Raw genomic sequence first — 26355 nt, 5'->3', positions numbered from 1 at the left:
GTTATTGTTTCAGAAGGTATACATATATCAAATCATCACATCATACATCCTAAATATAAACAATTTTCATTTGTTTACTATACCTCAATAAAGCTGGAAAAATAAACTTTAGACCTGTGTGCCTTGTTTACACACGTAGAGGTCACTTCACACTTTTATATCAACTCTTAGTGACACAAAGGAACAACAAAAGCAAAATATCAAGTCTGTAGTCATCTCATTGGATAAAATTACCAACTGCTGTTTTTTTTTTTGCCACACAACACACTATAAAACGAAAATCACTCAACTTATCCTTTGGTTCATTATTAAGAATTATTCATTATTCCAATGGCTCAGATACAGTTCAGGCATAGTAGCCATGAATAAAGACCACCACAGCCAGGAGGAGGATGGCGTTGATGTTCACTATTGTCCTCCACAAGGGCCTCTCAGATGTGTCTGTGAGCTTCTTTCTCAAGGCTTCCTCTTCCTCCTTGGTTAGCTTGGGTCCCTTCTGCAAACCGCAGAACAAGTCATAAGCTTTCTTGAGGCATCCACGTGATTGCTCAGGATAATCTGGAACAAAGATAAGCAAATGATTGCAGAAGATCTAGATCACAAAAGAACTAGAAATCCTTGTCAGTGTAGTACCTATGACGGTAAAAAATGATTACAATCACCTGGGAATGTTAAGAGGAATCCCTGAGAAAATGTAGATAAATTTAATCATATAAAAACAGGCAACTTTTGCATGGCATAAAGTTCAATAAACAAAGTAAAAACAAACGACAAAATGGGGGAAACATTTGCGTATTCTATTACAAAGGGTTTAATATCTTTAATATATAACAGGTTTCTAAAAATCAGTAAGAAAAGGCTGTCAACAGCCCATGTCAGCATATTAGAGAGATGAATAAAGAGTTGAAAGAAAAAAGACACATGGTTCTCAAGCTCACCCAAAAAAGAGAGATTTAAACTAAACCTATACCACTTTCTCATCTATCAGTGGGAAACATTCCGAAGTTTCACAACATAATTAGTGAGTTTGCATGGAAATTAGTAGGGGAATTAGTAGCATATATTGCAAAAATCATATAGGCATGAACCCTTTGACCCAACAACTAAACTCCACAAAATCTATCCCCAAGTTATACGGGCAAAAATACAAAAAGACTCATATAGATGGCTATCTGTTGCAGCACTGGAAAATTTAATACTTCTAAACTCAAATGTTTATAAAAATCATAAAGTAAGATTATACTTCAAAATAAATGATAATGAAAATTATACAAATTAAAAGCTGTAAGATTTAAAACAGTATTGCTTTGAGGGAAATTTACATGGCCTTAGTTATTCATATAGAAAAGAACAATCAAAGAAAAATCAAAAGAAAAATCAAATTTCCAGAGGAAATGAATGAGTTAATATCCAACTTAGTAAAAAAAATAAGAGAATAAACCCAAATAATGTAAATGGAAGGGAATACAAATAAAAACAGAAAGGATGAAATAGAAAAGAAGGAAAATAATAGAAATGACAAAGCCAGAAGTTAGTTCTTTGAGAAAAGTAAACTAGACAAATCTTTTTTTTTTTGAGACGGAGTCTCGCTCTGCCGCCCAGGCTGGGGTGCTGTGGCCGGATCTCAGCTCACTGCAAGCTCCGCCTCCCGGGTTCACGCCATTCTCCTGCCTCAGCCTCCCGAGTAGCTGGGACTACAGGCGCCCGCCACCTCGTCCGGCTAATTTTTTTGTATTTTTTAGTAGAGACGGGGTTTCACCGTGTTAGCCAGGATGGTCTCGATCTCCTGACCTCGTGATCCGCCCGTCTCGGCCTCCCAAAGTGCTGGGATTACAGGCTTGAGCCACCGCGCCCGGCCAACTAGACAAATCTTTAGTAAGATTAAGAAAAAAGATAAATCACAAAATATACTAGAGATTAAAAGGATAACACGACTATAGAGGCAGCATAGATGGATAAGCAGACACTATGAATAACTCTGTGCCGATATATTTACAATGTGCACTAAATGGACACAATCCTAGAAATATATAATTTTCCAAAAGTGATTAATGACGAAATGGAAACTCTAAATAGTTCCATAGCCATTATATAAATGTGATCAGTAATTAAGATGTGCAACACACACACATACACACACACAGCCCTTATGGTATTATTGGCAAAATACCAACATTCAATGGCAACATTATTTCAATCTTATTGAAATATTTTCATAAAATGGAAAAATGGGCTAATTTCTGATTCATTCTGTGATAACTCTATAATCTTAATACAAAAACCAAAAACTTAGTACAAAACCAGAAAATGATAGGCCAGTCATACTCAGGAACACTGATATAAAAAATCAAAAAGAACAGAAAGCATTGACTCTTCCTTCACTTTGAAGAAACCAAACCAAAACAGACAAAGCAATTATTGTCCAATTTAAGACAACATATTGTGAAGTGCTAAACCTTATCTGAGGCTTAAAAAATATTAGGTAAACAAAGAGCCATAGGGATGACTTGATGGAGAAATTTTCATGAAGGAAGTAAGATTAGAACTTAGTTTTAAAGAATAAGCATTTTTTTCTCTTGGACAGGAGGTAGAAATATTTTAGGGAGCTTGGCACATGTGGGGAAAAGTGAGAAAAGCTGTCTGCCTGGAATAGAGGGTCTGTTAGAGAAAATACTGAAAAATAAAGTTGGAGAGAAGGTGGGGCTAGATGCTTATTTGCAGTCAATCAAGATTGGACACTTGGCCGGGCGCGGTGGCTCAAGCCTGTAATCCCAGCACTTTGGGAGGCCGAGACGGGTGGATCACGAGGTCAGGAGATCGAGACCATCCTGGCGAACACGGTGAAACCCCGTCTCTACTAAAAAATACAAAAAACTAGCCAGGCGAGGTGGCGGCCGCCTGTGGTCCCAGCTACTCGGGAGGCTGAGGCAGGAGAATGGCGTGAACCCGGGAGGCCGGGCTTGCAGTGAGCTGAGATCCGGCCACTGCACTCCAGCCTGGGCGACAGAGCGAGACACTGTCTCATAAAAAAAAAAAAAAAAAAAAAAGATTGAACACTTACTATGTAACTAGGAACAGGCGAGTCTGTAACTGACTGAGATCTCAGTAACTACGGATGGATGATGGGGGGACAAACCAATGGACAGGCAGATGAATAGATGGATTTAATAATATTGTCTTGATTTTTGGAAAGGTAAAAATTTTAAGTTTCAGTTTATCATAAATCTAACAGCCTTTTCAGAAGCTGGATTTAATAACATTAAAAGAAAACCATTTAGAAAGCCTGTGCACAGAGTTCCTACATGAAAACCAAATGTAAATCAAATATTACCTTCTTCAACACCATCATCTGTTTCTTCCCGACTTTTCTCTTCTGCATCTATATCGATTCGCTCCTCTGTACTGTTCCGAAGAACCCAGCACAGGCGGTACAGCTGAACAGAGACCATACAAAAATACATTAGTAATAGGTAAATGTTTGCAATAATATAATGCAACGGCACCTTTGTTTATTGTCTGTTTTTTTAAAAAGTCAAACCACATAGGAGAATATAGATCGCAAAGAAAAGGCCTCCTACCACACTCACCAAAACACACTAATCATTTAAAAAAATTTTTTCTGTTTTTAATTCTTCTGGTTGCTATTCAGAACCTCAAATGACATACTTAAAAATACCTACTTCTGGATTTGTAATTTCAGCAAAGTTGAAGATTTAGCTAACCTACACTATACGCCAGCTTCACTCATTGTCCTTAACATCCAACAGTTATTAGCCACATCATTATTTCATTCAGTTTATCTAGTCTTTGCTTTTATAACTTTCAAACCATCTTCTTAAATTCATTTCTGGATTCATCACATTTGGCTGGTATCTATGTGCTATTCTTGAATTCCAGTTGCAATTAGTACGCTTACACACCCCTTTTCCTAACCCACCTCCAAACTGCTGTCAGCTGTACCATCATTTTAAACTATTATGCTTTATATAATTTTTATTATTTTCTGTAAATATATTAAGATTTCCATAGTCTGTATGTTGATTTAAGCATTTGAAAATAAATAGAATTGATGCTGTATGTACCGACTGGACACAAGAAGTAAATATCAGCCCTGGGTCATTCTAAGGAAATTGCTCTAAGTATCAATGGCTTTTTTCTGTTTGTTTGTTTGTTTTTAATAAGATGGAGTTTCTATCTTGTCGCCCAGCTGGAGTGCAATGGTACGATCTTGGCTCACTACAACCTCCACCTCCTGGGCTCAAGCAATTCTCCTCCCTCAGCCTCCCAAAGAGGTGGGATTACTAAAGGCGGACTGCCAGCACGCCTGGCTAATCTTTGTATTTTTAGCAGAGATGGGATTTCACTAGGTTTTTGACCAGGCTGGTCTCAAACCCCTGACCTCAGATGATCCACCCACCTTGGCCTCCCAAAGTGCTGGGATGACAGGCGTGAGTCACCGTGCCCAGCCTATCAATGGGTTTTAAACCTTCATAATCTATCATATTCTAAGTTATGCCTCATTTTAATTTGGCTCATGACTTTCTTGTACAAATTTACTAGAATTTGTAATTGGTTTTATTTGTTCTTGACATATGCCTTCACCTTCTCAGTAAGATTCCTAATCATATCTTCATAAGCTCTTATTCACAGGATTTCTTGTACTAGATCCACTTTCTTTGTTAAAACTCTCTTCTTGGGAGTCCTTCAACTTCTTTTTAACTTGCATAGCGTAATTACTAGTTTTGCTGAAAGACTATCATCCTGGGACATCTCATTTCTGCACTGTTAGGCTAGATTCACAACAGTTTTCATGACTTTCTCTGAAATAACCATGATATTTATCAAGTCTATTTTGAAAGTTAAACCTCGCAGCATATTAATGAAACAGAAACAAATCAGAAAAATGGTCTCACTTGGTCTTTCAGGCAATATTTTTTTCCTAAAAATTTTTTCCTAAAAAAATTTTTCCTACAAAAAATTAAATTGTTTATTCCTATTGGCAAGTAAGAATTTAACATATATATTTATTGAAAAACTAGGTTTTCTAGTGTTCTTTCATCTAACTCAATATTCAGTGTAACTATTTAGTTAGGAATTTCAGTGACATGTCCTTGGTAAAACATTTTGAACTGTGCTTATTTCAGGTTTCCCATCCACACATAATCTACTGGCCACTTCTCAGGAAAATACATAAAGAAGCATTGCTTCAAAAATTATGAGTGATACATTCAAAATATATAAAAGCTACACATATTTAGTCATAAATTCAAACAATTCAAACAATATTAGTATATGAGCAGTATTTATATTTTAAAAATAATTAATCAATATTTGCCAGGCCCCTATAGTGTCTCCCCACTCCCTGAAATGCCTCTTGTTGAAAATCTTAGGTGGATATACTCTAAGATTTTTTTTTGTATGCTTAGACAAACATCTATATGCCTACATGTGTTTTATTTCAGAAAGTGCTATTATACATTATATTATTCTGCACATATTTTTCCACTTAACCATATTATGAACATTTTTTCAAAACAAATAATAGAGCTCCCTCGTGTTTCTAAACAGCTGTATAATGTTCAATGCACTGTGTTTGTGTGATCTTTCCCTTCATGATGAAATCTGGATTTTTCTCCCAGCTACTTCCTGTTTGAAAACTTTTGCAGAGAAAATCCTTATACACATTTTTCCTACTTGAACAACTATTTATACACAATAAACTCCTAAAACTGGGATTGCTGATTCATAAGTATTCGTAAGTATTTATCCATAAATACTACCCAATTGCTCTACTATAAATTATAAAATCCATGTACTTTCCATGCTCTACTATAAATTATAAAATCTATGTACTTTCCAACAGGTTTGGACTGTGAGAATTTTCCCACAATGCTAATATTAACCACTAACATTAAATATTATTCATATTAAACATTTTTGCTAAATTGAAAGGCAAAAATGCATCTCATTATTCTATTCTTTCTTTTCCTGCCCCCTGGTACCATGTACTTTCCTCCATCTCTGGGCCAGTCAGTGTTCGTGCTGTATATGAAATCCTATTGGCCCAAACAGGCACAGCCCAGATGACAGCCCTGCTGTGAAGTCTTTCCCAGTGTCTTTGGAAACACCAATTATTCTCTTCCTGGTGTCCTATGACAATGCTGTAGATTGACTTCCCAACTACACTGTGAAATTTACAAAATATAATGTGCATTTTCTAATCCCTTACTTTTTAATTCACTGTGCTTTGCACATACTAGGTGCAAACTGTTCTTTATTTCAATGACCAAATGATAATCTTAGGGTTCTTCTAGCTCTAGAGGTACAATAAATACATTTCCTGGAACTCATACACTCATACACTAAAAGGCAAATAACTCTTATTTTAAAATTAGCATATATCCATTACTCATCACTCACATGTACATCAGGAATGGGTTTTGTTAAGAGGGAAATTCCCAGGACGACCAGCATGGACCCAAAAAAGAGAATGATGGAAAAGTAGAGATAGTGCACTCCACAGATAATCTTGGGACAGGTACTTGGAGCCAAGCAACTCGCTGTTCCATAAACAAACTCTGTTATCATACGAATGAGGCCCATGGCAAGTCCGACCATTAGACCCCAGAATGCTCCCTGCAAAAGAAGCAAGAAGAAAATCAGAATGTTTAGAAAATATGAGAAGCTTATTCAAGTAAGTCATAATTATAATCCTGCCTGCTTTCTCAGTTAAGGATCCACAAATGGCTAACCCTGGGCACAAGGTTACCGAAGTAGAGAAAATTGCAAATACCAGTGCTTGTTAGTTGGATGCTGCTTTCCATGGTCCTGAACTGTACATACCACTGCACCGTTGTTGATTCTCCAATACCAGGACACTACTGTCTACACTGACCCAAGCTGAAGTTTTCCTTGACTTTTGTTTCACAGTTAGATCAAAACACTTGTGATTTATTTGATAAAATAAGCAGAAGTATCAATTATGTTACACAATTTCCAGAGCTGGTATTAGGTAGTTTTGACAGTTCTATGAAGCTCTTGATAATTTATGTCTGTAAGGAGTTGATGGGGGGTGGAAACATGTGTCTGTTCCTTTGCTCAAGATGTCATGTTTTAGAAAAACAGTATTGCATGGAGACTAATGGTGTGAGCTTTGGATGGAAGAAGATCTAAGCCTGAATACCAAGATCCCACTTACTAATACTAAGTAACATGTGGAAAGCACATAGATACTAACCCCTCTGCACCTGTTCCTCATCTGAAAATCATAATAGTAAGGCAGTACTTAGGGAACATGGAAAGATTAAGGGTACATGATGCACAATAATCAATTAATTACATATATCAAAATAGCAATGAACATATTTTGAATTCTTACTAGTGTGGTAGGTTTTCTTCTAAGAATTTCACATATTTCATCTCACTTAATCCTCACAACAATCCCACAGGATAGGTGCTATCATTATCTTCATTTTACAGAGACTCAAGTAATTTGCTTAGGATCACAATACGATTAGGTGGTATAGCCATGATTGGGCCCTGGCATTCTGCCTCCCAAACATGTTCCTCAACTCTGCACTGTGTATGTATGTAATACTTTGTAATAAACACATAAAGACTGTACTATGAATATGTGCTATATTTTTATACTTTAGTAAGGATCAGGAATTGTGGCTGACCTCAACTAAAATTAAGATGGGCCATGACTTGCATAAATAGGGTAGAAAGAATGTATTTTGATACCCCAGTGAAATAAGCAATTTTTTCTCACTCCAGCAGGGAAATTTTTTTCCAGTTTTCATTTACCTGTTCATTGACTCTTTTACAGAAGATGGCAAGCACAAAGACAGCTGCAATTGGAGGTCCAAGGTAGCTAGAAATTGATTCTGTGTAATGGATTAGTTGTCCATTTTGAGACACTTGTACCAATGGGACCCACACAATGCTCACAACAGTTAATAGAAGAACACATATTCTGAGAAGAAAACAACATAATTTAAACATTAAACAAAAGCACTATAGGTACTTCCACTGTGCTTTAGTTCTAGAGTTCATTCTTGTGCCATTCATTGATTTTCCAAACAAAATCAAGCTCCTTGACCATACATACACCCATGCTGTGCTTAATGGTGATCTTTTAGTAAAATGCCATAAAGCAATTGCTTGTCTATAATCAATCATAATAGCTTCATCTATGAGATTAAATATCTATTCATAAAAAGTTAAAATATCAGCGATTAATAACTCCAACACACTATATGTAGTGTATCAATTGGAAATAAGTACCACACTGTTTCTATTAACCAGCAATTATTTGTACAATAAAGAAAGCAGACCCATTTTTTGTTCTTTTCCTAGCTTGCAGGGAACAAAGCTGGTTTGCATAGGTTAGAATGGAAACAGGCTCTATCTCAGAATGTTGAGTAAATCAGCAAGAAATGCTAACTTGCGCATTTTACTACTTGAGTACTTCAGCAGGTAAAAAGCGTGTTAAAGGCTCCTGTTGTCCAGGGAGCATGACTTCTTCACCTTTCCAAGCTCCAGCGTTGTCTGTGCTTGTTGTGTGAGTAAATGAACCAACGTAATTTACTAGAATGTGCATAAAAGGCCATTCATCTCTCTGCTCACATGAAACAGAGAAGCAGTTGTGGGGTGGAGGAAGGAACAAGTATTTGGGCAGGAGACTGAAGGAGACAAGTGTCTCATTTAAACATTACAAAATCACTGCATCCTTGCAACAACTAAATGTGATAAACTATGGGAAGTCTTAGCATAATGCCTAAACCACACTAAGGATTCAATAAATTACACTTACTGTTGGTATTTATTTTGTATCACCATTGGAAGGCAAGTCACGTGCTTTCCCAACTCATTCAGTTCCAGTTTCCTATGACATGTAGAATAAAATCCTGTCTTGTTATGATTTCAATGGCCCTGCATGACCTCGCCTCCAGGCACCTTTCTGACCTTGCTCTTCACTCTCCCACTGGCTTCACACGGGCGAACCTCACTCCTGGTTGTTCTCAAACATACCACATACATGACTGTAGGAGGAAAGCAGCCCTCATTGTTCCTTCCCTGAGAGCACCATGGGCTTCACTCCCACACTTCCTGCAGGCTCTGCTCAGACACCACCCCCTCAGAGAGGACTCCCTGAACACCTGGATGAGGTTGCTTCCATCCTTTCTTCCTGCTTTGTCTTTCTAGCGCCTCTGGTCACCTGAGGTAGCATACCTTTATTAATTATCTATCTTCCTGACAAAGGCATACATTCTATGAGGCAGGAATTTTAAAAGCATATGTGTTTTTTTCCTATTTGTGTTTTGTGAGATAGTAGGCATTTGATAACACAGAGAGAGAGAGGGGAAAAGAACAAGTCATTGCTTTATCATTGAGACTTAAGGAGGATGTGTGCCCAAGATCATACACCTATTAGTGGGATGACTGCATCTTGGGCCTCCTGAACACCAACCAGTACTTTCTCTACTACAGGTATGCTCCTGCCTTCCTGTACTCCCTCTCCTACAGCATTTGTCCAGAGTCAAGCTCTGGGCCAAGTGAGACCTTTGGGTTTTTCCCCAAGTGTTTAGTTTGCTAAAGCTATTGTTACTGTCAACAACAAAGGACAGTCTTTTAAATAGTTGGTCAGTTTCTCTTGATACCAATTTATTTGAAAAGACTAGACAAATTCGGATATCTGACTACAGCGGAACATCACAGAGAAAGAAAATGATTATACTACAACTACACATAGTAACACGGTTGAATGTTGCAAACATAACATGAGCAAAATAAGCCATATTTCGGCAGGTGGTAGTGGCTCACGCCTGTAATCCCAGGACTTTGGGAGGCCGAGGTGGGCGGATCATGAGGTCAAGAGATCAAGACCATCTGGCCAACATGGCGAAACTCCGTCTCTACTAAAAATAAAAAAATTAGCCGGACATGGTGGTGGGTGCCTGTAGTCCCAGCTACTCAGGAGGCCGAGGCAGGAGAATTGCTTGAACTTGGGAGGCAGAGGTTGCAGTGAGCCAAGATCGTGCCACTGCACTCCAACCTGGTGACAGAGCAAGACTCCATCTTTAAAAAAAAATCGTATTTCAAGGGATACAAATGCAATTATTCTACTTATAATAGCATGAAGTTGGAAAAGACTAAGCTATCACGTCACAAGTCACAGTGGTTAGCTTTGGAATGATGTAGCCCAAGACGAGCTTCTGGGTGCTGGCAATTTCCATGTCTTGACTTGATCGATGGTTACATGGGTCCTCATTTTGTGACGCATCTCTGAGCTGTGCATCCATGTTTTAACTGTTTTCTTTATGTGTGCTGTACTTTGATTTTTAAAACATTTTACAAAATGCTGTGACAGGCCAGGGGCGGTGGCTCACACCTGTAATCCCAGCACTTTGGGAGGCCGAGAGAATGGATCACCCAAGGTCAGTAGTTTGGGGCCAGCCTGGCCAACACTGTGAATCCCTATCTCTACTAAAAATACAAAACATTAGCTGGGCATCGTGGCGGGCGCCTGTAATCCCAGTTACTCAGGAGGCTGAGGCAGGCGAATTGCTTGAACCTGGGAGGCAGCAGTTGCAGTGAGTTGGGAGTGTGCCATTGCACTCCAGCCTGGGCAAAAAGAGTGAAGCACTGTCAAAAAAAAAAAAAAAAAAAAAAAAAAAAAGCCATGATAATATAGGGTCTTCTCGAAAATTGTGAAGGGGAAGAAGGACATTCTGGTATCCATTTTTTCCTCATTTCCTTCCATCTCACTCCCACTATCTTCAAGGCCCCCAGGCTGCTCAGGGTCTCCTGGGTTGACTTAACTCTCCAAGCATCCTCTTGGAATTAGTCTCTTCCCTGCTCCTTTGTAACACAGCCCAATCATTCATGAATATGACTGATAAAGTCCTCTGTGTTCATGTGTAGAAGACGTAATCTGTTACCTCCATGTGATATACACAGAAACTGCTAGAAACAATGCATTCACCTATCAGAGTAGGTGGGAATTTTACACCCCATTAACATACTGGTGGAGTTTTATGAAGATGTGAATACAGGGGTGATGTGAGGAGGGGAAGAAATAAGAGCCATTCAGAAGCATTTGAAAGACTGAAAAAGTGATTAGTTCATTTAAAGATATGGTTCAAATTTTTGTATCTGGAAAGTGATCACTTGAATTCGATGTACTCCAATGTCTCATCACCGCACCCAGATGCTAGGATTACTTTCACCAAAGTCAAAGGCAAGGGAACTCTAGTTCACTTCTACGTCTGCACTTCTCCAGAGGATTCTAGGTGGGAACTCACCGTCCAGCTATCAGGATCTCTTTCTCCGACACTTGCTTTCGCACCTTGGTGTAGAGGTCAATAGCGAAGAGGGTGCTGGCGCTGTTGAAGATGGAGGTCAGGGAGCTCATGAGAGAGGCCAGCATGACCGAAAGCATCAGGCCTCGCAGTCCTGGAGCCGGGAGAGGGTACAAGCACTGGTTAGTGGCTGGACAGCGCCTTGCTAAACCAGAGAGCGTTGAAAGGTAAAAGCACCATCTGGAACATTGGTTAACTGATGTCCTTATCAATACACATCAGCATGTGGAGTTTCCTGCATATTTTCCTGGTCACCTGAGAATAATCCAGTATAACTAAGTCAGGCACAGAAAGACAAAACATCACATGTTCTCACTTACTTGTGTCATCTAAAAATCAAAAACAATTGGACTCATGGATATAGAGAGCAGAAGGATGGTTACCAGAGGCTGGGAAGGGTAGTGGGGGACTAGGGGTGGTGGCGGGATGGTTAATGGGTACAGAAAAGAGAGAATGAATAAGACCTACTGTTTGATAGGAAAGCAGGGTAACCATCATCAGTAATAAATTAATTGTACATTTTAAAATAACTTAAAGAGTGTAATTGAGTTGTTTGTAACTCAAAAAATAAATGCTTGAGGGGACAGATTAAAGCAAAAAGAATTTTAGTCTTAAACATGAACTTAGAGATCATCTACTGGAACCCAGTTTTAGAAGAGAGGAAACAACATCACACTGTCTTTCTTTGGGTAGGGGCTGTTGGCTTCCTGAAGACTTAAGAGAACTGGAGAGGAAGAAGTCCAGTAGGTGGTTCTGCTAAACAAGTCTTTGGAGGGGCAAAGCCAAGAGTTTTGAGCCATGATGGGAACTTCATCCTCCAGTTCCCTCTGCCCATTAATAATGGCCCTAGCCCTCCTGGGACAGAGTGTGTGTGGATGGGGAGTATGTGGTGTCATGGTTGTGAGCCCTGGTCCCTTCCTCCCTCCTGTGTGTCACGGTGGAGGAAGGTGGAAGAAGTGTAGCCAACTCTTGATGGGGTACGAGATCACCTGGTCAAGTCCTGAGCTCTGTACCCTGCTCCATTTCTGTTCACAGCAATGATCACCTTCTGGCATCCTAATAATTTACGTATTTCCTATGTGGTTTATTTTCTATCTCACATTACTAGATTTTGAGTTCCAAGAGGTAGGGGACTTTGTGCCTATTTCAATGATGTTTTGTTAGCACCAAAGCAGTGCCTGGCACTTAGTAGGCACTCAATAAATAGTTGCAGATTAAATAGATTGAGATCTATTATTCGGTTATCACTAGCCCCAAAAATGCCCTCCAAAAAGAAGGATAAATAGTTTATTCTGTTTGGTTTATTTGGTTATCACTAGCCCACAAAAAGCAGAAAAAATAGTTTACCTCTAGGTCTTGTGTTTACAAGTTTATGACTATGCAACTCTTTTATTGACAAATGGATCATTTAATTTGTTCTTGGCTGCCTCAGAAAACAGTCTTGAATCTGAAGGAGTAAGAATTCTTCTAACAGTAGTTGTACTGGTTCATCTCTGAAATGTTCAGGCCTAGCACAGAGCTGGTAGCCTGTGGAAGGTGCTCAAGAAATGTCTGATGAGTAGGATTGAATTAATGGAAGGTACAAGAATTGCACCATAACCCTTCCACGAGACCCGTCTGTAGACAGGGCTCTGCGGCTGTTTCAGCAGGGACATTTTCCTACCTTGGGGCATCAGTTCCAGCACCATCGTTGGGTATGCATAGTTAGTGCAGCCGACATCAACGCCACAGTGTTTCACGCATTCAGAAGGTACCACACATGCTACCTTATCTGAGGAAGAATTCAGAAGTGAGTCCAGTGAGGCCCAAATAGGCAAAACCAACAACCATTAAACAAAGAGAAAAGTTGTAAGATCATAAGGAAGGAAAGATATTTGCCTGGAAACTGAAGATTCAACTTTGAACTCCATACCATAGATCTGGCCCCTCTATTCCCAAAACACAACCCTAAGTATCTCATCCCTGTAGCCCCCTTGCACTGACCAATGGGACAGGGGCTCTCTTGGGACGTGGCCTAGCAAGAGCATTTGAGCAAAGAGAGGGAGTGGACCCCATCCTCTGGGAAAACAGCAAAAGAAGACATTCTTCCAGGAACACAGAACTCAAGAGATTGACAACAATAGCAACGGGAACTTAGGTCCTGAGTGCAGTCACATTTAGCCTAGTATCTTTCACCTGCATCTAAGAAGAGGTGTCGCTTGTGATGGTCAGTTGGGTGACTGTCCCATGTGTCATGATGCCTCACCTCTGTGGCAGTTGCACAATACCTTGTTGGTTTTTGTTTTTGCTTAAACGACATTATGACAACAGACAGGGAGGCTTGATAAAGAATCACCCAGAAAAATAACACCTCAGCACATTAGCTTCTTTTCATTCCTTCCTAATCTTTTTCTATAGAGAAATGTCTTTTTTGTAAAACTATGGTAGTTGTTGAGACATTATTTTTCAAGTTTCTTTGTACACTTAGTATCCTAACCTCAGTATTTTCCCAAGTTTTGAGATAGTCTTCAGTCTCCTGTTTTCATTTTTCCATAAAGGAGGTGCACAATAATTTCTTTGGCCATTCCCCACTAGTTAGATACCTACACTTTTTTTTTGAAGAGATGGGATCTCACTTTGTCACCCAAGCTGTAGTGCAATGGTGCAATCATAGTTCACTGTAGCCTTGAACTCCTGGGCTCAAGCAATCCTCCCGCCTCAGCCTCCCAAGCAGCTGAGACTATAGGAACACACCATCATGCCTAGCTACTTTATCTTATTATTTAGAGATGGGATCTTGCTGTATTGCTCAGGCTGGTCTCAAAGTCCTGGGCCTCAAGCGATTCTCCTGCCTCAGCCTCCCAAGTAGGTGAGATTACAGGCATGAATATTCTTTACCCTTATAAAGAATATTACAAAGCTGCAATAAGAAGGATGCTGGTCCCTTGATGTTCACTTAACAATATTTCAGTGAAATCGACTGATGCCCAGTTGAGAAAACATGACGTGGATTTAGTGTTATCTGATGGATTACCTCGATAAAAATGATTCCTCGATAAGTCAAGAAAGATTTGGTTATATTTTCTTCACTTTTCATAATAAAGGAAGTTGAATTCAACACTAGCAGTTACTCTCAGCTGACTCAGAAATTTACATATCTCAAACAGCCTGATTCCAAAGCAGTGAAAACTGATTCAGTTCTCCAGTTTTCTCAGAGGGACCAAGACCTTCTCAGTCAGAGATGTCACCAAACTCAGACAGTACAGCTCACTCGACTCAAATTAACCCAATCCTACCTCATCTGGCAGTGTCGTTTTGCCATATTCTCTGGACTTCCTTAAATCTAAGCAACTCATGAAGACGGAACTCACAGACTCAAATGTCTAGGAGACAGGCAGATGGTATGAAAAGTTTGATAAAGCAACAGAGCGTCCAATATGCCATGTTTTCCTGCCTTTGACCACTGTGCAGGCTGTGCCCCTCTACCTGGAATTCTGCTTTTACTTCCATCCAGAATGGATTTTCTCAAGGCTTTATGACATTTTAAGAACACTTCTCAGAATACAAGCATAAAAAAAAGAGAGAACATACGGATTCAGGGCTTACCTGTGTACAGGATGTGGCTGATCATCCCTGGCATCACCATGAGGAACATGGGCAGCAGCTTCAGGTAAGCACACATGAGGCAAGCGGCCTTCACGTGAGACATGTCCTTGCCACTCAGGCAGCGCTGCACGATGACCTGCCGGGAGAACGTGACACACTCATGAAACAACCAGGGGATGATTTCCAAGGCAGTGAGTGTCTCTTTCCAGAGTTTAATGTTGCCATAAGAAATGATGTGGACCAGTATACCAAAGAGCTATCTGCACTCCTATGTTCACTGCAGCACTATTCACAATAGCCAGCATGTGGAATCAGCCTGAGTGTCCATCAGCGGATGAGTGGATTAGGAAAATGTGCATAATACACAATGCAAAACCATTCAGCCACACACAACAATGAAGCCCTGTCATTTGCAGCAACATGGATGGAACTGGAGGTCATTACGCTAAGTGAAATAAGCCAGGCACCGAAAAACAAATATCACACATTCTCACTCACTCTCACTTCCTGAGGCCTAGCTCAGGAAGATACTGAAGGCTTGGATTTGCCCCGAAAGACGGAATAAACTAAGAAAGAAGACAACTGGTGATACTGGAAAAAGGAGAAATAACCTGAGTAGGGCAAAAATGAATTCCCAAAGATGACAGTGAAGGGGTCATTGGATAAGTTAGTTGGGCACCAGAGGGAGTGCTGCCAGACTGTGAGAGGGCAAAAGACTCTAGGAGAACCTTTCATTCAATGAGTAATAATTAGCAAGAAAATTCAAAATGAAAAATTAAGAATTGGCCAGGTGTGGTGGCTCACACCTGTAAGTGCAGCACTTTGGGAGGCCGAGACAGAAGGATTGCTGGAGTCCAGGAGTTTGAGACTAGCCTAGACAACATAGTGAGACCCTGTCTCTATTTAAAAAATAATGTTTTTTTAAAAAGAAAGAAAACAAGACTTAAAATTATTAATTCCAGGAACAACAAAAATAAAAAAGGCTAAGGAAAAGTCAGGGAATGTACATCACATGGTTCATGTGAATTACATTCGGGTAGTCACAAAAATGGTGGCACCGAATGCTGATCTCTCCAAAATTGTGATTGACAGCTATTGGGAGGATGGGGGAACAGGTGTGCTTGCATGAGGCTGGGAAGGGAAAATTGAAAGACAGCTAAACTCTCATCCTTCATCATAGGGAAGCCAACAATAAACTCCTAAAACCAACAGGGAGCAACACAAGCATTTATCTGAATCACTTGGGGATCAAGTTAATGAGCAGATTCCAATTCAAAGGGTCTAGATAGGGTTATAGGGTCTGAGAGCATTTACTCCTAGTGAGCTCCAAGGTGATGTCCATGTTGATGGCTCACAGACTGCACACTGAACACAAGGATTTAGGGAACAGAAATAAATGCCAAAACACTTACTTAAAAGAGCTGAAAGCATTTGCCTCTGAAGGACAAGAAATAGGGTAGAAAACAGGGTACCGTGCAGCTGTTTTTAAATAGCAAGCTTTGTAGAAGTGTTTGACTCTTTAAGCTGGGTGTGGTGGCTCATCCCTGTAATCCCAGCACTTTGAGACGCTGGGGTGGGCAGATCACCTGAGGTCAGGTGTTTGAGACCAGCCTGGCCAACATCATGGTGAAACCCTGTCTCTACTGAATATACAAAAGTTAGCCGGGCGTGGTGGTGCACACCTGTAATCCCAGCTACTCGGGAGGCTGAGGCAGGAGAATCACCTGAACCCGGGAGGTGGAGGTTGCAGTTAGTTGAGATCATGCCACTGCACTCCAGTCTGTGTGACAGAGTGAGACTCCACCTAAAAAAACACAAAAAACAAAAATGAAGAAGTGTTTGACTCTTTAAACGATGTGTGTGCAAAATGGAAACTAAATGTTTTTCTATGAGACAAGAACAACAAACACATGTACACACACAGACACACACACACACACACACACTTCACCTGATTCGTGCACAAGTACCACAAAGCTGTAATGGGCATTCCAAATATAATTCCGGGCCATGGAATGTCCCCAGTCACAGGATCTCGGAAGATGTGGAAGGAGTCCTCCCGAGGTGTGTAGCAGCTGGCACTGATTGTCAAGTTGTCCCCCTCGACTACGGATGGGATGGCATTCATGTACTTCTCGGTAAAGCTCTCGTAACCTCCAACTTCGTTAAATGCTAAAAAGGCATCAGAGTAAAATGAGATGTCTTACTGAAATCTAAGACGTCCAATGTTTATGATGACTACTTTTTGGTGGAGGTACACAAGCACCTCCCATCAGCCCAATCCAATCCTCAGTGACCCTCTCCCAGATCCATGTCTTTCTGGTACCTCCACTGGCACTGCCTATGCTACCAGATTGACTTTCATGAAGTACAGAAAGCAAATAACTCTGACTTGTCTTCCTATATTGCTCTTTGAAATTTTGAGTTAGTGTCTCTTTTAAGGTAAAAACGAAGCTGTTATCCAACAGGCCGACACTGATATCTCAGAACCATTTAGAGCATAAGCAAACTGGAAGGTGAACTAACAAAGTGAGCCCCATGAAATTATCCATCAGAAAGCCCCAGCTCCTCTGAAAAGATCAGGAGGAAAAGGCCTCTCTTCTTGACCCAGAGCTTGGCTCTTTTGATCTTACTTGCAATGTGGTTTTCTGGTGCAACACTATATTTTGCCTGTTACAATAAAAAAAATTGGAAAGATAAGAGGCAGAAATTGGGGGTGGCAGGTTAGACGTGACAAGGGAAAGTGACGAGACTCAGCCTGTTCGGGTCTGGAAAGGCTAGTCAGGTATTCTAGCCTACCCCAGATGCTAGTATAGCTTTAAATGATGAAAAATTCATCAGGGTATTATACAATTGTAGGGTTGAGTTAACATTAATCTACTTCACTATTTAGCTGAAGGACTACTATGTGCCAAACACCGTGCTAGGATCATGTGCAAAATAAATGTGCAAGGCAGGAACTTAGTCGAGTGAAGGATACAGACAATACAAGGAAGTTGCTTTGATTAGATAAATATGGATTGTAACAAAAATACATAGGAGACTCTAAGAGATGAGAGTCCCCCTCTTCATCCTAAAGATGGCAGAATTGAGGTTTAGAGACCTAATGCCAGGAAGTGCATCACTGAGGCCAGAAACCAAGGCACCATGAACAAGAACAGCACAGAAGTTCTGGATAACTGAATAGAAAGTACACAAAGAACTGGTGCTAACAACTAGCCTCTGGAGTGGCACTGTGCAACAGAAACATTCTGCAGTGATCGAACTGTCCTGTATCCACGCCATCCAGTATGGCTAGTTTTCCTATGCAAAGATAAATACCATAATAAGAGAAAACAAATATTGGCAAGCTGTAAATTAGGTCAATATTGCTTGATGGCAATGAACTGAACAATACTAATAAGTGAGCATTATTAAGAAAACTCCAACCTATATTTGTGTATTGTCACAATGCAATAGATTTCCATCCAAAATAGTCATAATGAGGTTATGGAGGTTTTGGATGAAAATCCACTACAATATGTTGTTAGAATACACAAACATAGGTTGTGTATTCTATGTCTGTGTATGATTCAGTTGAACTAATATTCAGTTCTCAAATATTTTCCTACTATTTAATCCTTCATTTCATAAAAATTCTATGTAAATGAAAGGTTTCTAGACTTTGAATCTAATGTACAAATACTTTTGTAAAATTATCAACCCACTGCTACTGATTTTGTCTGTCCTTCACACAAAGAAATTAAGGTTAAATGAGATAACTTACCTAAGCAATAATTTTTTTTTTTTTTGAGACGGAGTCTCGCTCTGTCACCCAGGCTGGAGTGCAGTGGCCGGATCTCAGCTCACTGCAAGCTCCGGCTCCTGGGTTTACGCCATTCTCCTGCCTCAGTCTCCCGAGTAGCTGGGACTACAGGTGCCCGCCACCTGGCCTGGCCAGTTTTTCATATTTTTTAGTACAGACGGGGTTTCACTGGGTTAGTCAGGATGGTTTCGATCTCCTGACCTCGTGATCCGCCCGTCTCAGCCTCCCAAAGTGCTGGGATTACAGGCTTGAGCCACCACGCCTGGCCAGCAGTAATTTTTAAAATAAAGTAATGTTCTTTTCCCCACCATCCATTTCCTTATGCTGAGATAATAAAGCAAGAAAGAAGTCAGGCAGATATTTCAGTGATGGGGATTATATAAATGACGGGAAAGTGTGACCAGATGGAACTGGAAGGCATCCCAATAAGGAGCAGACAGACTGAACAGAAACAAGTCCCGTGACTTCCGGCCCCTGGGCACTGTACACAGGGTCATCACTTACCAAACCCCATGAGAATAAAAGAGCCAATCAGCATGATGATGGTCTGGAGGGTGTCTGTGTAAATCACCGAGGCCAACCCCCCTGGTGAGAGGAAGAAAAGAACCAGGGCATTTAATCCATGTGTTCCCATGTATTTGCCTTCACCACTGGGTTCTCCTCCACCCAGAACCCTGGAAATGACCCAGTAGAAGACATCAAAAGCTCCTAGGTGAGCCACAAGCTTGTCCTGACATCATGATCTCCTCAGCACTGGTTCTCCTAATTCCCTTGCTTTGCCCTGATTCAAAGTTTCTGTGAATTACAGTGAAGTTTCATCTTTGTGTCAGTTTTGAATATTAAGCAGGGGAAAAGGCAGCACTTTAATACTATGAAAGTTTCTCTTAACGATCCCTCAATTTACATTCAGCACAGTGCACCTGCTCTAAAATATCTAGCGAAACCACTTTTGCTCTAGTGTTGGAACGTATTATTGTTTCATTAATTCAGTACCAGATATAGTTACTGTGTTTTGTGTTTTGCTGTAGTGTTGAACAACAACAACAAAAACCCAAACCCAGCTTCTTTTTCAAGTCTAGACTAACTGGGCTGTCAGACTAGTTAGTCACCAGCACCTGCAACAAGATATTCCCTTTATGAGAGTGTCATGAGAAAATAAGATGAATCCTGAACACAGGAGACTCATGCCCTTATCGCTCCCTTATTCTGAAACACATGCTCTGTGGAAGTTGTCTGTACCAAAATAGAGACACTTACGTTAAACCCTAACAAAATGGGGCTGGGAGGCCATGCAGGTAGGGCCCTCATACACCTATGCCGGTAACAGGAACTGTTGGAAGACATTATCATGAAGACTGTCTCCTAGCAACAGCCAGTACCACCAATAAACAAACACCAGCACCTGCAACAAGCAGGTGAAACAATCATCTTTGTTTCAAAACTGCTTATATGGACTTTTGCTCTCTGTCTTTAAAAGTCTCCTCTTTGCCCCAGCCTCCTTGGAGGAAGTCCTATGGTCTGCCATAGGACATATCCTGTTTGCAATCCCTCACTATTCCCGAAGAAACTCCTCATTTTGGAGAGTTGGTCTCTCTGTCACTTATTTTAGGTTGACAGCTCAAATGCACCGAAATGGCCCCAAACTGTTTTGACTGTTCTAGCTGGTATTTTTCCTTACGTCTTCCAACTCAGCTGGTATACTTTAATTTTTATGTTAGTATGCATGAGCAGCGTATCAACATACCTGGTTCACGAGGGCCTGCTTGGACTATTGTCACACATCATGTCCCGCCAGCAACCCACTGCTCCAGTTCTCCTCTCTCAACTGTACCATTCACGGCCAAGGCCATGCCCTGGCATCCTGTGTTCATTTGAACCTCACCTTTCATTTGCTAGTCTCCTGTCTGAGCTGCTATTTCCTCCCAACCGTCTGTGGGGATGATATGCTGAATTCTGAGTGCCAGTCTGGGTACCAAACACATAGCTGAACCAAATGACCTGTTTCCTACCCCATCCCCCACATAATTCCCTTCCATCAAGATACTCACTTCTAATACGGAGGATTCTGTGTTCTATGCTCTAGTTGTGTTTCTGGTGCTGTGCTTGACTCTCATAGTGGCAATGAAATGGTGCCTTTACCTCAGGCAGCGACAAGGCTAACACTGAGAATGCTAATTGCAGGTTGGGGTGGGATCAGCAAAAGACAGTCTGAGTGAGCAGAATATACAACATACTCACCAGTGATGGTGTAAACAGCAGTCATAGCCAAGAGGATGAAGATTGCCAGGTAAAGGTCCAATCCCAAGGCCAGCTTGATGAATACAGCGCCAGCGAACATGTCTGACTGAAAAGGGAACAGTCAGGATGAGAAAGAAACATGCATTTGAGGCCACTGGTTTCTCTGCTCCAATGTCCACTCTTCTTAACCCTTCTTTTTCTGATAGACTCCTACTTATCCTTCAAGAAAGGCACTGAGATGGCCCCAGAGGAATACCTTCCATAAAGCCTCAAAACTGATTTTCACTGTCTTCACTCTCTTCTATATTCTCATAGAAGTTAGTTCTTTGCTCAGTTGAGGTGCTTATTAAACGAGGTGACATGTCCTGAGAACTTTTTCTGTACCATGAGGCTTAGAGAGGCTGAGTAATTGCTTACAGGAAGCTCCTCGACTGCGATGGAGTATTTAGAAATATATCTTCTCCTCGAGCCCAGGAGTTTGAGGCTGCAGTGAGCGGTAATTGGATAGAAAGTATGTACCAAGCAGCCGGGCACGGTGGCTCAAGCCTGTAATCCCAGCACTTTGGGAGACTGAGGCGGGCGGATCACGAGATCAGGAGATCGACACCATCCTGGCTAACACGGTGAAACCCCGTCTCTACTAAAAATACAAAAAATGGGCCGGGCATGGTGGCCGGGGGCTTGTAGTCCCAGCTACTGGAGGCTGAGGCAGGAGAATGGCATGAACTTGGGAGGTGGAGCTTGCAGTGAGCCAAGATTGCACCACTGCACTCCAGCCTGGGCGACAGAGCAAGACTCCGTCTCAAAAAAAAAAAAAAAAAAAAAAAAAAAAAAAAAAAAAAAAAAAAGAAAGAAAGAAAGAAAGAATGTACCAAAATAGAATACAACCAAAGAGCATTGTTTCATATATATTCTAAATATATATGTGCTACAATGATTGAAAATTGGTTTGAATTGGGGGGTCAGTTATGATTACTTTTGAAATTGAAGGGAAAATGTAGAATTAATTTAGATTATGCAGATGTGCTGTAAAAGCATGATGCTGGCTGGAATTCAATTAATTACATGTGTCTCTGACCCTCCTAGGGCCCTTAGGTCTAACCATAAAAAAGGGAGATTATGATCAACTTAGAAATCTCTCTAAGGCAAACATATTTCAGTGGGAAGTACATTTTCCTATCTACAATGTTTGGCTCAACATAATTAACATGAATAATTCAGGACAATTTCCTGCTAGTTATATGTGTGTGTATATATATATAAAACTAATAGGATATATGTTCTTAAAATTAGTATTCTTGTTTGCCAATGAGGATTTTTATAATTATCTGTTTGTTTTAATTTTCCTAAAATTATTAACAGAACTGAGTCCATTTTTAAGAGAGGAATTGGGTAACATTTTTTTCTCTGTTCTGGAAAAACTTAAGCTGCCCATGGATCATCTCTGCCTTGAAACCTTGACAGAATCCACCCTTACCCTTCTCCATGTCCCCAAACTACCTGTCAGGTAGGCATTATTGTCATCATTTTGCATCTGAGAAAACGGAGGCTTAGGGAATTTGTCCTGGATCAACCAGATAGAAAGTGGTAAGCTCAAGATTTAAACCCGTGTGGTGTGACTCAGAAGCTTACATGGTTAAGCACTTTGTTATACTGCTATCATGGAATTTTACTTAGTGAAATATGTGGGGAACACTTAGAGAAGTATAGACAAATTATTCTAGGAAGATGGTGAATGTGGCAGCATGGTTTGTGAACTTCCATGACTCTCTACATTAGACAGAGCAAGTTTATGGCAAAACCAACAAAATTAGATGACCGGGTATTTCCATGAAGCCCAAAAGGCAAGACGGCAGGTGCAAATCAACCTCAGCCACAAGACCTGCATGACAGCAAGATCTGGGAGGAGGCAGAGAGAAACAGTAGCTTATCTGAAGAAACTTCGACATCCCCACAGAGCCACCAGGTGACCGCTGAGAAGCACAGTGGGACTATTTCAGAACTATAGCAGAGCATAGAAGAGGTTTTGCTTTAATAACCAGTGGGCAACTATAAACGCTACTTGGTAAATTCCAAAAGGGTTCAGAGTAGTCTGGGTCAAACAAGCTCTCAAAACAACAGCCAAAGCTGCCTTTCAGAACAGGGATCTACACCCAGGAGAAACCTCTAGAAAAGGCAAAAAAATTTGGTGAAGTGAGGAACACCATGTTTGATGATACACTAGTCTTCTGGTGGGGATGGAGAAGGACTGCAAATAAGTTCCGAATTCATTTTTAGTGTTTGTTTGTTTGTAACAGTATGGGTGAGGCAATTCGGAAATAATTTTCTTGTTAAAAATATTTACTTATTTTTGTTTTGGCCAGGCACAGTGGCTGATGCCTGTAATCCCAGCATTTTGGGAGGCCAAAGCGGGTGGATCACTTGAGGTCTTTTGTCAATTTATGCTTTTGCTATCTGTGGTTTTGAGGTCTTATCCAAAAAAATCTTTGCTCAGGACAATGTTCTGAAGCATTTCTGAAGCCATTTTTGATGCATTATAGGATTGAGCAAACAAACTATATATATATATATATATATGTGTGTGTGTGTGTGAGTGTGTGTATATGTGTATGTGTGTGTGTATATATATATCTGTGTGTGTGTGTGTATATATATGTTGATGGCTTGGAGGGCCAGGATTCTCAATTGTGGAAGAAGGAACATATAAATATAGAATTGCAGAAGGCAATAAAAGACTCTATAAAGCTGGATTGGAATTGGAGGTATTCGTGTGAACTCATGATTTCTAAACTGTATATGTATGTGTATAGCTGCCTAGAAAGTATATGTATGTGTGTGTATGAATATATCTATTTCTGTGTGTGCATTTACATGTGTGTATATATGCATTTATTTCCTAATTCTGTCAGCTAAAAGAGTCAAGAAAAAAAGTCAACCCAATAAGCACACTTAGCACCTAGATTTTTGTTTCTAATACCGTTTCCCACTAAAGGAGCCAGGGCTGTTCCAGAAAAACAGATGACTCCAGGGCTGGAGCAGGGCTGGTACAAGATGAGTCTGAAACATTTTGTTAGGCCAGAATTTAAGAAATAGCTCAACAAAATGATGGGATCATGCTCCATCCTTTACACAGAATCCAGTTTGAGGAACTCTCACTGGCCAAATGTGGTATAAGTATCAAAATAACTGGCCGGGCACGGTGACTCATGCCTATAATCGCAGCACTTTGGGAGGCCGAGGCAGGCAGATCACGAGGTCAGGAGTTTGAGACCAGCCTGACTAGCATGGTGAAACCCCGTCTCTACTAAAAATACAAAAAATTAGCCAGGCGTGGTGGCACTCACCTGTAGTTCCAGCTATTCAGGAGGCTGAGGCAGGAGAATCACTTGAACCTGGCAGGCGTGGAGGTTGCAGTTCTGCAAATTAAGAGACTAAGGTCCAGCTTGATGAAATGGTGTACCTAATGATACTTGGCAGAAGCAGTGAGGTGGCCCAAACCCAGTCCTGTCTGACCCCAAATTCCTGCATTTGTCCCTACTCCACTTGCCTTTCCTTGACGATGCCTTTATAGAACTGAACAGACAGCCTTAATGAGGCAAAGAACATTGCTGAAGGTCCAGACCAGCAAGAAGTGAAATGAGCTGGCCAGGGCACTCCACTGGATTAAAGAGAATCTGGATCTTTTGGTTTATCAGGGAGGAGAGTGTCTGGCCTGGAGAGTCTGTGACTAAATCCTTCAAGAGTCAACGGCAAGCCTAGGGCAGTCCAGCAGAACCCGGAGCCTCCTCTATCCATACTCCTCATGTGGTTTGAGAACTGTGGAAGACTGATTCAGGTCAGTGGGACAGGTCCTGAATGATCACAGAGGGGACATTTCGCTTGTAATTGGGTGATCTCCAGCAAAACACAGACTGGCAACAGGGATAAAATCCCCTCTCATTTAGAGGCTTCAAAAACAATCAGATTATTAACAAAGGGGACCAGGATGGACAAGAGGCACAGTTTTAGAACAGAGCCTTAGATGAACAACAGGCTTAGGAAGCCTCTGTTCCTATCCTCTCCAAACATATGAGTCCTTCTTTACCCTTTAGGGACAGTGGTGCGCTTTGGAGTTGGGCAGCCCTGGCCTCAAGTTCTGGCTTATTAAGTATTAGTGGTGCAACTTTGAGTAAGTCACTTAACTTCCTGAGCTTCACTTTCTCTATCTGTAAAATGGGGACAATAATGGCTCCTCTTTCATAGGGTTATTATGAAGATTCAATAATGACAACAGCTAATGCATAGTGCACATTCACCTGTGCCAGACACTGTTTTAAATATTTTATATGTAATTATCTCCCTCGTTAAGTAAGATAATGCATATAAAGTTCCTAACACAGTACTGGGTACTTATTAGGCATGTGATAAATAATTATATTACTGCTAAAGATGACAAGATCAGTGCCTGCTGAGGTTCCCACTTCGTGACTTGATTCATGAGGTTTTCACACATTTTTTTTTCTTAGGCTCCACCAGTCAATCTTCCTATAGCTTTTACCCGGCTTTAACCTGTAGCAGGAGTCCACAGTGCTCCCTCTCACCCATGGCAGTTCTTTCCCAGAGACAGTTCCTAGGCACCCTCCTCATCTCCACCTCTAGCCAAGTCTTCCTGTGTGGGACAAATGCCCCCATACTTCCCCTGGCCATGAGTCCAGAGTCTGCTCATGGCTCTCCTCAAAAACATTACCCAGAACCAACCACGAAACTCTCCACCTGGGCCAGGAAGCATGTAGAGTAGGGCCGCCCCTCTGTGCTCAGACCTCTGGATGGCTGTCCCCACTGTTTTTACAGTCCAGATTTACCCACATTTTGCTAGCAGCCGCATCACCCCTTTGGCGTATAGGAAGCTCGTGGTTCTCCAAGAGCCCTAGGTTTGTTTTCTATGGGGATGTTGTTGCTGATCCTTCAAATGAACAACAAGCCACATCTCTCTAACATTACTTATAAACTGTTTAATTTGGAGGCCTCTGAATAGGATTGAAACATTTAACCTTTGACCATGTTCTGATGTTGCAGCCTGTGGAAGGCATCCTGCGTGGTGAGTCTGTTGTCACTCATATTCACCATCTCTCTCAGTTAATGCCATTGCCATTGCACAATCAGATGTTCTTTCTCGTCCTAAAGCGTTAGTCAGAATGTTAAATGGGAGAATGACAAAGGCACAGCCCTGTGACTGCCCACACTGGGGATCATCTGCCCCCTCAGGTCCTACAATGAAACCTACTGAAAATTGCTCCCAACTTCCACATTCTGTAGTCCTCATTTCTGTGTCTTGCACCCCCAAAAATCAAGTCTTGCTAAACCTATGCTGAAACCTTGATACAT

At 41.0% G+C, this 26355-nt stretch overlaps 1 protein-coding gene across 1 annotated transcript; it reads right to left on the bottom strand.

Annotated features, from left to right (window-relative positions):
• Positions 1-262: 262 nt before the first annotated feature.
• LOC115892628 (solute carrier family 5 member 4-like) lies at positions 263-21091 on the bottom strand. The gene is made up of 10 exons (XM_030913922.1): positions 20992-21091; positions 19258-19338; positions 16900-17120; positions 14949-15084; positions 13027-13134; positions 11307-11457; positions 7807-7975; positions 6421-6636; positions 3332-3434; positions 263-558 (listed from the first exon to the last, which is right to left on the bottom strand). Exons 1-10 carry the CDS (start codon positions 21089-21091, stop codon positions 347-349), a joined length of 1497 nt encoding a protein of 498 aa, XP_030769782.1. The 3' UTR covers positions 263-346.
• Positions 21092-26355: the final 5264 nt, after the last annotated feature.

Source organism: Rhinopithecus roxellana, chromosome 13, assembly GCF_007565055.1.
Source record: "Rhinopithecus roxellana isolate Shanxi Qingling chromosome 13, ASM756505v1, whole genome shotgun sequence".
NCBI classification, from domain to species: Eukaryota; Metazoa; Chordata; class Mammalia; order Primates; family Cercopithecidae; genus Rhinopithecus; species Rhinopithecus roxellana.
Note: the sequence above shows the minus strand (reverse complement) of the source record. Positions and strands in the feature narration are given on the sequence as shown.

Coding starts and splice junctions, on each gene's coding strand:
- LOC115892628 (XM_030913922.1), bottom strand. CDS start 21,091: ATGTTCGCTGGCGCTGTATTCATCAAGCTGGCCTTGGGATTGGACCTT. Junction 13,135..14,948: donor CAGCCACATCCTGTACACAG/GTAAGCCCTGAA, acceptor ATTCTTCCTCAG/ATAAGGTAGCATGTGTGGTA. Junction 6,637..7,806: donor GTAAAAGAGTCAATGAACAG/GTAAATGAAAAC, acceptor CTTCTTTTGCAG/GGAGCATTCTGGGGTCTAAT.